Source organism: Nanorana parkeri, unplaced genomic scaffold (assembly GCF_000935625.1).
Source record: "Nanorana parkeri isolate BGI_ZX_2015 unplaced genomic scaffold, ASM93562v1 scaffold31, whole genome shotgun sequence".
Taxonomy (NCBI): domain Eukaryota; kingdom Metazoa; phylum Chordata; class Amphibia; order Anura; family Dicroglossidae; genus Nanorana; species Nanorana parkeri.
In genome coordinates this window covers 1,875,908-1,888,075 of record NW_017306299.1, presented here as the reverse complement: position 1 = coordinate 1,888,075, position 12,168 = coordinate 1,875,908, and the positions used below count along the sequence as shown (strand labels likewise).

Here is a 12,168-nt window from a genome sequence, read left to right as displayed (position 1 = left end):
AAACTAGAGTGCTGTAGCAATTTTCTCAATTCATTCTCCCTCATCACCTCCTTCAATGCTTGCCTCCAGGACCTCTCTAAACCAGCCTTTCAAGGGGTGCCCTCTAGCTTTCCCTGTGCTGCCTTGAAATTTTTGCACAGTGTCGTGCATTTCCATTGTGCAGGCACGACGCCACAGGGGATGGAAGGGGCGATTCTGACGTAAAGAGGGCTCCTGATCTGACAGGGGGCTTGTGGTGTGTAGGGAAGACTCTGATGTGAAAGAGGGGTACTCTCATGTGAATGGAGGGGTCTCTAGTGTGAAAGGGGGCTGCTTATGTAGAGGAGGCTCCTGATGTAATGGGGGCTGCTGATTTGAAGGGGGCTCTAATGTGAAGTAGGGGAACCCCATTTTTTGTGTTTTTCTATGACCACTATGTAGGATAAAGGTGTGGGAGGGATTTTGGACGCCATTTACATTGTTCACATTTTAGACTGGGGTGCCTCGAGATTTTGCATACTTTTAATGACTGTAGAGAGGTTGACAAAAGCTGCTCCTGAGTGCCACTCCTATCTTCTGGAACTCCATACCTCAATCTGTCCGCTTGTTTTCTGCTCTGTCCACCTTTAGGTAATCCTTGAAAACTCATATATTCAGGGAAGCCAATCCCACCTCCACATAATTGTACTTACACTTGTTCCGTCAGCTCATACCTTTTGTGGCACTTTCCCCTCCTGCTAGATTGTAAGCTCTCACGAGCAGGGCCCGATCCTAACCCCCCTGTATTGAATTGTATTGTAAATGTACGGTCTCTCTTCATATTGTAACTGCACAAATTGTTGGTGCTACATAAATCCTGTATACACATTTATAATAATGATTCATGTTGAATTTGAACACATTCGGGGGGATGGAGTTGGTTACAGGCTTTATATAAAAATGACAAATAGACCAATCAAGGAAAAGGACCATGGTCACAATTTTATTGAGGTATAACTAATAATATTATACCATGTTAAACCAATATTTTTTTCTGGCCTTTTTAAGTCCAGTCCATTGAGTTATACTGAGTTAAAGACAGCAAGAGCCTAAATCCATGCCTCTCTTTTAAAAGAAACTATAAAACTAACTTTTTAATGTTTGTGATATATTTCAATGTAATCAGATTAGCACAAATAATCTTGAGTTGTAAAGTATTAAACACATTTTATGGTACATAATATACCCCATAGTCTAAATATATATTGTATGTACATGGGGGCAGCCATTTCTGCTCATTCTGTATACAGGTTCTGCTTTTCCTAGGTTGTGCTGTACAGAACAGGTGCTTCAATGCTTCTTTCTCAATGAAAGTCTGTGGGTGAGGCCTGACCAAATTGAAAACAGAGACTCTATAATGATACCTGAGCTTATTTCGGCAGTGTTTTCCTTTAGCGATCACTGTTATAAAGATGACTATAAAGATGACTACTAGATGGAGTATTTACAAGTCTGTACATGAAATGCTGTAAACTTCCTTTAGATTACTTTTACAATAATAATTCAAAATGTGTTCCTACTGAAGATTACTGAACCTGAGCTCATCCAAACCTAGAAGTAAGCGGTCTTGGCTTCACAAAGGGGTAGGATGCTGATGACATTATTGGCATTGCAATAGTGATCACTTGATCAGGGCTGTAGAGCTCAGGCTTCTTCACATTCTCTCCCAGGCAGAGCTCGTACTGAGGTATGGAGTTTCAGTTCGGGGAGATGGGGGAAGAATGGCTGGACTTCAAACTGCATTAAATCACCTCATACGGTGTCCGTTTTATTTTTGCAAAAGCTGAACTTATGCCTTAATCCCTTAATATGACCATGTGGCTATATAAAGTCAATGATGTCACCAGCATCCCACCCCTTTAGTTATGTCCATCTGCGGGTCAGAAATTCAAGCCGCAGATGATTCAGTCGGCACTGACAACTCCTGCCGGGTTCGGAGAAGCTTGGGTTCGGTCTGAACTCAATGAAGATACAGTATACTTTTCTTGTAAGCAATAAAAGGGTATTTGGCTGCTTAAGCAAGCTATGGGAACAAGATATACTAGTGGTAACAAGATAACGCCACCAAAAAGGCAAACAGTTTAAATGGAGTGGAAGGTTTGATGACTCAATAGAATACTAACCTCCCACCACAACACAACACAACATTATATTGCGCTTCCCAACCATATCCAACAAAACCATCCAATAAACCCAAATCATTATAAAATTATAACACGATCACTGTGGACCCAGCGTTCCTTTTCATGAGGCCAACAATCTTGGCTGTTATTATCTTCTCCTGCTTGAAACATCAAGATTTATGTAAACAGGCCAGTCTTAGTTTTGTTTGAGATTCCTTGCGACAGATGGATGCAGCCGGTTGGTTATCTTCACACCATTAGTTCCATCCACTGGAAGTAAAGGAAATAGTGTAAAATGCTAGAGCCAAGATTAAAATGACCAACAGGCATCCACAATATTAAGTCACGTTCAGTTGCTGTTTTTATTTGAAGGCGAGCTTCAGCATTACCAAAGGTGAAGGCGACTGCTTGCTCCTAATTAGAGCATTTGGTTGCTTGGGGAAGGGTTACTTTGATGCATCTAACTGCAGAGTTTGTCATGGCTTGAGGGGCCATGACCCCACAGGGATAATATTTAGATAATTTAATACCTGTTACAGACTAAAATCTTTATAGAACATTTTAAATAACATTCTAAATCAAAAAGCTTGTTAACAATTTTATTAATGGAACCAACAATAAGGTTGGTATTTTTTGCCAGAAAGTCATCAGCCTTTCGGACTACAGATATAGCTGGATCCTCCCAATACAATCAACAGTATTTTTTTTCATGTACAGGATTCGTGAATGATGCTATCACCCAACTGCTTGTAATGTTGAGCTGAATGGGTCACACTAAAGTCGATTATTAGCGTGCAAAAGAATTGTCCACCTGCTAGCAGTAGGTCACACAATATCAACCACCTTGATGTGTATTGGTTAGTTTTAAGACATTATTCCAATAATTTGGTCAGCTCTTATCAATGCTAAATTTGCTGCCAGTCCAAGTGATGACAGTCCCAACAATATTATAGCCACTTCAACCTCTGACAACCAGGTTTCAGTTGCAATCAGAGGGTCAAAGCTGCCTACTAACAACACTTTGGAGCAGTCTTTCCCATCTCCCTTTGGTCCATTACCCCCCTTCTGACCTTTCCTCTGCAAAGCCCTGTGATTGCAGGTCTTAACAGGGAGTAGATAGCTAAAAAATCCCAGCAGCTTCCACTGACCATGGGTTTCCCTTTGACTGAGGTCTGAATGGGGGAGTGTCTCCACTCAGGGTCATCAGCAGAACATGTATTGTTTGTACTGGCCTGGTGAGGAAGGTGGTGGTAGCGGTGGTGGTGTGGGTAGTGGTGGGCGGGGGAATGAATGCCCTTGTTCCCCCCCAGCTCAATTCTCCTCTGCCCCTAACATTATACAGTAGTTGATTAATGTGACCCTTGAGCTTGGTGAACAGATGCAATTTGTTTATGTCAGGTTCTATTGCAGTAAGTGGTAAGAGATCCCCTCTGTTTACAATGTCCAGATGGATGTGCATTTGTGCTAACATAACTCATAGCCTGAATTCTGATTCTACCAACTATGTGAAAGTTTGGGAAGCGCTAGCTTGTCTATTTTGTTTGTGTTTAATGTGAATAACACTTTGGGAACTGCATTTGCTGGCAGCGTCCCTGGGTGAGAGCGCAGTTTAAATTCTGTTAATTGTTATGACATGGAAATGCCATAAAATAATTGTTTTCCCTTCTGCCAAATCTGTGGAAACATTTTGGAAATTGCACTGTTAACCCAAAAAGAGCACAGACATTGAGGAATGTATTTGCATTGGCCTGTTGCAGCCACATTGGTTTGGTCTTTGGATGACATCATATTTTGCACATTATTCTTTGCTGTGCTCGAATAACTACACAGCAACACTTAGCACATACCTTCTCCTGATTAATGCAAACTTCGTTTCCATCGTCCGATAGCTTCATGAAGGTTTCTGCAAATGTTCAGGGGGAACAACAGAGGTTTGTAAGCCAATGTGTATTCCTAATGATACTGATTGCATTATCTAAAATTGTGACTGCGATTAATTTATAAATTGTTGTAACTGAAAAATTCCCCAGCAACTGCTCTACTGCAGGATCCCGCAACGTAGAGCCATGTAGCAATGTCTGAAGAGAAAATAATCACAATGGGACCCTCATGGGCAATACTGCTGCAGTGCTATTGATCAGGTTAGCTCTGGATAAAATAGAGACCAGTGGAAATATCTGATGCTCTATACTGCTCATAGAGAGTTAAGCGGAGATAATGTGATGCTCCTTTGAGGGTGGACTTGCATTTAGGGTGAATTAAGATTGTGCAAGTGCCAGATAATCCACCATCAGAGGCACCATCATGTGACATCCCCACTCTCTCTGGGCTCAGACACCAGCTAACAACAGGGTTTTTGGTGGGCACTGGGACCAGAATTATGCTTTAAGAAAGGACAAGGACTTGACTGCCTTAATTAAAAACTTCACAGTGTAAGTATGATTTCTGCAGACGAGGTTTAACAATTGAGTTTCCCAACTGAGTGGATGCACTGGCACAGAGTTTTGTACAGATTAGTTCCATTATCCCAATTTAGTAGAGGCTTAGTCTCTAGTTACTGGACAAGTGTAGAAATACTAGTAGCCATGTGTATCAGTGATAACAATAGGGCTATATTTATATAATGGAGAATGTAATAGGAGGAACTGGAATGCACAAAGGTGGGCTGAAATACCATAAGTCCCAGGTGTACAGAATTGGAAATTATGGCAGAGAGATCTAGCTGTTGGAGTATCCTAGAGTAGGGATGTTCAGATACCAAGTACCGTACTCGGTACAAGTACAGATACTTTTCCAGCTCCAAGACTAGACTAGAGAAAAACTCAAAAGTTAGGAGGCAGCTGTCATATTTAAGGAGCATACAGAGCTCCCGGGATTTGTACATCTCTGTTTTAATGTATGATTTTTTTCCCCCATAAATATATATTAGGGATGCACCGATACCATTTTTTTCAAGTACAAGTACTGATACTTGTCCAAGTACTCACAGATACAAGTACTGATACATTTTTGTTTATCGTCATGTGACAGTTTTTCTAAAACAATACAGACAAATGATTTCAGGACAGTGGTGGAACACCAGAGCCAGGTCCCAGCTGCAACCACTGCAACCCTGGTAGTTCTCGTTAAAATGCCAGGTATCTGCACTGGTATCTGAACTGGTATCTGGACATCCCTATCCTAGACATAAAAAAATCCGGCCCCCAGGCTCCACCTGTTGCTAAAATATCACTTTTGGGTACACTGATCCTTTAAATACACATCCTGACTTCCCAGGTCAGTAAGCCCAATGCCCAAAGCCCAAGCATAAGCAGTTGGAAGGCATGCAAGAGACTGGGATGAAAATCATTGTCCCTTCATTGCTCAGTTAGAAAGTGATGAATGTGTTGCACTCTTATGTCAAAATGCTATAACATTTAAGAATATGTATTAAATATGTTGAGTACATTCTTCAGCACAACTTACTTGCAGCTGCTTTCAGTCTCGCCATACACAGCAGATAGTCTACAAAGTTTAGTTTATCTTCAGAGTCTCCATAGCGAGCAATTATGAGATTAAACAAGTCTTTGCTCACGTTTAGTCCTAGATGATAAATAATATACAATATATAATTTCAAGATTTGACTTCAATAATGTCTGCATGATATGGGTTGAAGGCAATATACAGACTTATTACTTATTTATTGATAAATTTGCAAAATATTTCAACTTTATGCAAATATGGTATTAGTGTCTTAATAATTTAAATATCTTTTTCAATGTATGGTTAGTAATTATAGATATACTGTACATATGGGCAGCCATGTTTGCTCATTAACATGCAGGTTCTAATTCCTGCTTTGCAACACCACATAATTGTTGAAAACATTGAAAACCATGCAATCCCTGTGTAGTTAATATCTTATTGCATCTTATCCTGTCGCCCCAATAATAATCTAGTAAATACATAGGTCCAATCCATAAATTAGCATGATACTTAAACAAAGCTCTGACTGCAATATTCACATCATCTCTGAAGCTGTCCCCTGCAGTAATTCCTTTTTGCCACTTGATGTCCTTAGTCCTCTGAAATGAATGATACGCAAGTCATTAAACTGGGAAAACTGAAGACACACTGAGTGCAGGGTGTCATAGAACTTTCCTCCTGAGGAGGTGTCACCATGGTGTCCTATACTCACAGTCTAATGAAGCAGAGCGTGGTGAAGACATCATTTCAGAGCTGCTCTCTGTGACATAAATGACTACCCATTACCAGAGAAAAACTGAAGAGGAGGACCAAGCACATCATGTGATGGGACTTAAGATATCTGAAAAAGGTTTATTGTAGAAAAGCTAAAAATGCATGGGGTGGTGGAATTCCTCAGCAGGGGGAGGCGCTTCTGAAGGGAAGGAACCCAGAGATGGACCGTGCTTCAGCCTAAAAAGTGTTATCGGCAATGATAGCCAGGCAGAGAACACTTCCTGGGGATTCCGATCCTCTGACATGGTGCCCCCTACCCCAGCCCCTGCGTCATCAGTCTATGCAACAGAACATTGACATTGGGTCCAACACTCCAGGAAGTGTTGATTCTCTGCCTGATTACCAGAGCTGACAACACCTATTCGGATCCATAAATTACAGAAAAAAAAGAGTGCTTCTGTACGTTTCAATTGTACTGACTGGACCTATACATTTACTAGACCTTGCCTATTCTGGTAACAGGGTCTTTTTAAACCAGTGACTTGAGGGGTTGATTTTGTTCACTTAATCATCCAATCACATACAAGAACCTTGATAACACTACACAATAGTTGACCAACTCATTGAAAACCATGCAATCCCTGTGTGGTTAATTAATACTGCACTCCCTGTGTGATTAATACTTAATAACGTGATCTTTAATCAAGTTTCGGTACCTCCGGCTCTCTAGATCTGAGGGGGCATCTTTAGACGTCCGCTCAGATTTTTCCTAATTATAATAAAAAATAAAAACCCCAGTGGTGATTAAATACCACCAAAATAAAGCTCTATCTGCCCCCAAAAAATTGTATAAAATTCATTTCAGTATAGCGTTGCATGACGGAATAAACGTCAGTTAAAGTATCGCAGCACTGAATACTGAAAAATGGCCTGGCCAGGAAGGGGGTCTAAACACCTGGTCTTGAAGTGGTTAAAGGACACTATGACAGGTATGGTTCTGGCTGATTGGCAGAAAGTGAATGTGGTACCAATATACAAAAAGGAGAAAAGAAGTTCACCGGGTAACTATAGGCCTGTCAGCTTAACATCAATAGTGTGCAAAATATTCAAAGGCATGGAAAGGGACTACATGCAGGAATTTGCGAATATAACTGGTATCATAAGTAGCAACCACCATGGCTTCATGAAGGACCATTCTTGCCGCCAGACCAATCTATTAACATTTTATAAGGAAGTCATCTACACAGAGGAATACCTGTATAGGTGGTGTATCTGGACTTTGCTAAAGCATTCTACATACCCTGTTTCCCCAAAAATAAGACCTACCCCGAATATAAGACCTACCCCGAAAATAAGACCTAAGGTGTTTTTTTGAGCCAAAAAAAAAAATAAGACAGTGTCTTATTTTCGGGGAAACACGGTAGTACCCCACAAACGTTTACTTCATAAACTAAGGTCTACCATGTTGGAAAATTGGTTGCAAAAACAGATACAAAGAATAGTAATAAATGGATCATTTTCCAATTGGGCAAATGTTTGTGAGTGGGGTGCTCCAGGGCTCAGTCCTGGGACCGATCTTGTTCATCTTATTCATCCCACGACATAGAGATTGGACTAAATAGTTAGATTTTGTTTTTTGCCGAAGATAAAAAACTGTGTAGGGCAGTAAATTCCAAACAGGAGATACTTGCACTTCAACAGGACCTTAATAAAATTGAAGCATGAGCTACGAGATGGCAAATGAAAGAACGTGTGCGCAAACTACACACTTGGGGGAGTGCTACATTAGGTAAGTCGGACATGGAAAAAGACCTGGGGGGTGCTCATAGATCACAGATTTGGCAATAGTAAGCAATGCCAAGCAGCAGCCAGGAAAGCTAACAAGATACTGCCGTGCATTAAGAGAGGGATTGTAGCAAGGGATAAAAGAGTAATACTTCCACTTCATAAATCACTGGTTCAGCCTCATCTAGAGTATGTGGTGCAGTGTTGGTCGCCAACTCACAGGACAGACGTCCTCAAGCTGGGGGAAGTTCAGCAAAGGGCTACAAAATAATCAAAGGGAAAGTCCTGAGCTAGGAAGACCGCCTTTAGCAATTAAACCTTAGAAAAGAGGCTATCACAAGGGGACCCTTTTGCAGTCTTCAAAATCATCAGTGGCGACCACAATATTCGGAACGAACTGTCCGAAAAATCCGAAAACTGTATTTAGAACACGCAAACACAACAGGAGGTTGGAGGAAAGGGGGTTTAATCTTAGAATTCATAGGGTTTTTTTTACTGTGAGAGTTGTGAAAATGTGGATTTCCCTTCCATATGGAGTGGTATCCGCTGTTAGCGTTGATACATTGAACAAACATCTTGATGAGTTTCTTATTTCACTTCATATACAAAAATATGGGCAGTGTTAGAGCCATACAAATACAGACAAACAATCACATACACCCATACACACATCGGTTGAACTGGATGGACCCTTGTCTTTATTCAATCGTACCCACTATGTTACTATGATAAAATAAACTACATGGGAACTTATCCGCACTGCACCTGCTCGATTCACTGCTTTACGAAGTTCTGCTGAATTTAAGTAACCGCAGCGATTGCTATCAATGTCGGCAAATATATCCTGGAAGACATAATTGGATCAGTCAGTGTAAATGACTCAGTAGAAAATCCAGGCCTCATTAGCATTTGCTGTATTTATAACATGAAAAATGATACAGCCATCACCCCCGATGTGTATTTTACATCTTTTATAAATGGTAAAAAAGAGACTTTATTAATGATTTCTGTTCATTCCCAAACAGGGCTGGTCACACCTTTATATATCAAGTAATTATTTTTAGTTGTTCTTAAGATTAGATAGTAAAGAAGACATCAAATCATAGGTGTATTATATTACATTGGTGCTTTGGCAGGTCACAGTCAAGCTTTCTCAAGGCCTGAGATCACAGGCATAATAAACTTCTGATTTGATGTATTTACTCCTGTGGAAGACCTTTGTGTGCCTACTCAACCTTTGTTATGATACTACATTAGAGCACCAAGGCAGTACTTTTTTTTTATAAATTCTTTATTTCAAGATTTTCAACTTTTTCCAACAAGGAAAAGGACAGGTATTTTCGGGGAGACAAAGAGCCTTTTAAAGGCAGTTTTGGGGGTGAACTGGGATCCCCTCCCTTTCCCCTTCTTTTTCATTGTGCCAGTTGCGGAGAGATGAAGGCTGTTAGCTTTGTGTGGTATAGTCGGGCCGGGAGCTCACTGGGAACACTGCTCACACGGCCATTGCCAAGCCACGCCCCGGGAAGGAGGCAGTACTTTTTAGATGGAGTGCTGCTACCGCTACTCTATACATATTAAATACATGACAAATGATTTCAAAAGCACTAATAGTTAGCTAAAGAGACATCACAGCAACCTTCCTTAGTAGTTGTCTGGTTGCAACCTCAGACTGAGCCATCATGAGCTATTAAGTTCTGAAGGCATTAAACTTCTTGCAGCAAGGCTAAAAATTAAAATGGCCAGCCATGTGCAAAAGAGACTGGGTTTAGATACACTTTAATGCATTCATTTTACCTTAAACTGTGTAAGGTATCTCCACAAGCTAGAGAAGTTATCCAGCTCCAGCTTACCCCTGCCAGCATGCTGGGGAGAGAGTTAAGGGAAACGACAATGTAGTCATTTAATCTGCTGGTAAAATGTTATGGGTGCTTGTCCTATTCCTGCATTGGTAAGAAGGTGTAGTGATTACGTAAAGGATACATCCATCGATGCCAGCAATCCACGACTGCTCTCAATTGTGAATTTGACTCCATTTGCATAAGGAAAGTCTACAAAACAAAAAGGGAAACCTATATTCACACAACCGAGTATTTTCTGGAAAATGATACATCTGCCTCTGTCTGTTCCCTCACAGGTCAGTAGTGTTCAGTGCTGGGAGATGGACACTAGCATCTTCTCTGCACAGGCACCATGAGCATCAGGTCAAACAGGCAGTAGTGGTTAGGCTTTAGATGATATGCTAAATGCTGGTGGAAGGGGATAAGTGTGAGGCACTTGTTTCATTGGTTTGGTTAAGTGTTAGGTTTAAAATAAGGGTTGAGGTCAGGTTAAGTGTTGATGGGAAGTTGATCATCAAAGCTGAACTCCAGGCAAACAGCTAAATACATAATATAAGGAAGCTGTTTTATCTGTTCTTGCTCCCTCTCCGAATTCTCTTATCTCTCTCCCTCTCTTTCTCTATCCTTTCTCTCTCTCCCCTTCTGCTCTCTCTCCCAATCTCTCTCTCTCTACAGCCTCTCTCCCCCTCTTCTCTCTCTCTCTTCTGTCTCTCTCTCTCTCCCCCTCTCCTCTCCCTACCCTCCCTCACCTGTCTCTTTCTCCCTCTTCTCTCTCTCCTCTCTCTCTCTCCCATCTATTTCTCCCCCTCTTCTCTCTCTTTCTCTCCTGTCTCTCTCTCCTCCGTCTCACTCCGCCCCCTCTCCTGTCTCTCTCTCCTCCGTTTCACTCCACCCTCTGTCTCACTCCTCCTCTCCTTTCTCCCTCTCTCTCCCCCTCTTCTGTCTACCCCTCTCCTCTCTCTCACCTCCTCTCTCTCCCACTCTTCTCTCTCCTCTCTCTCTTCTCTCTCTCTCCCCCTCTTTTCTCTCTCCCCCTCTCCTCTCTCTCCCCCTCTGTCTCTCTCTCTTTGCCCTTTCTTTTTTTCTCTCTCATGTATCTCCCCCTCAGTCTCTCTCTCTTTGCCCCTTCTTTTCCCCCTTCTCTCTCTCTGTCTCGGCATGACATCTTCCATCACAGTCAGGTCACCCCAAGTGTTTTGCTTTGTGATGGCCTCACCATCAGATTTCCCTGAAATGGACTCACCTTTTATAAAGACCTCATTCAGACACTTCTGTAAAACCCAGGAGTTCCTTATAGCTCCCTGTATAATAATAAATCTAGATCAAACATATACACATTTCCCAGTAAAGCAGTTCTTTCAAATTTTGCCTAAGCACTTGCAGTCATCTTGTTTTTAAACAGCTCCAACTCTCAGCTCAGCTTCCCTGTACTTCCTGTCCAGTACAAGATCACAAGGGACAGAGCAGACTCCAGCAACTGTTCATCTACTAGCTCAGAGAATGAAAGAGGGAGGGAGAGGGGAAAGGCGAGCAGAGGAGTGGCTTGCCTTACTGTGTCTGTGTGTGGAGACACACACAGCTTACTAGCACACACAAGGGTGGCTCCATAGAGCCCCGCAAGGGAAAGGAGTCATCCTAAAACAGGATATCGGAACCAGTGCTAAGGGGACCAGCTGATTCTGCAGGAAACTGAAACTTTTAAATATTAAGAAGAAGCATGTATTTTAAGTGATTTAAATAACATTTGAAATAGCTTAAAAACCTTTTGACTTTAGTATCACTGTAAGGTTGGTGAACAATTTATAAGTAAAACTCTCTGATATTTGAATGTAACAAGTGTTGTCAGAGTGGAGCTAGAACTCCTAAACTTCATCATGCTTGATCTGAGCCAGTGATTCAGAAAGCATTGCAGCCGTAGCATTAGCATACGGACAGGAGGGAGGGGGGGAGGTTGTAGGGGTGTCAGCAATGACATCCACAGCTTCCCCTCAGTACAGTAGTTCAATGCAATTGAAAGACCTGCCCTCCTTATGATTACATCATTATATAGAGGGAGGAAGTTACCAAAACTGGAGCAGACAAAATCTGGAGCAGCTGTGCATGGCAACCTATCAGCTTCTCTCCTCGGTTTGTGCAGTTAAGATTTGAAAATGAATGAGATAAGCTTATTGGTTGTCTTGCACAGCTGCTCCAGATTTTGTCTGCTTCAGTTTTGATAAATTCC

The 12,168-nt window shown here is 41.6% G+C and overlaps 1 protein-coding gene across 1 annotated transcript in view; it reads right to left on the bottom strand.

Moving 5' to 3' along the window:
- Positions 1-2,390: 2,390 nt before the first annotated feature.
- The window catches only part of LOC108796574 (calpain-13-like), a 55,760-nt gene continuing 45,982 nt past the window's right edge, over positions 2,391-12,168 (bottom strand). Inside the window, exons 17-23 of the mRNA XM_018568071.1 lie at positions 11,188-11,245; positions 10,076-10,154; positions 9,901-9,958; positions 8,872-8,950; positions 5,607-5,723; positions 3,989-4,044; positions 2,391-2,411 (exon numbers count right to left, since the gene is read on the bottom strand). Coding sequence (XP_018423573.1) covers positions 2,391-2,411; positions 3,989-4,044; positions 5,607-5,723; positions 8,872-8,950; positions 9,901-9,958; positions 10,076-10,154; positions 11,188-11,245 — 468 coding nt within the window. The remainder of the gene's footprint in view (positions 2,412-3,988; positions 4,045-5,606; positions 5,724-8,871; positions 8,951-9,900; positions 9,959-10,075; positions 10,155-11,187; positions 11,246-12,168) is intronic.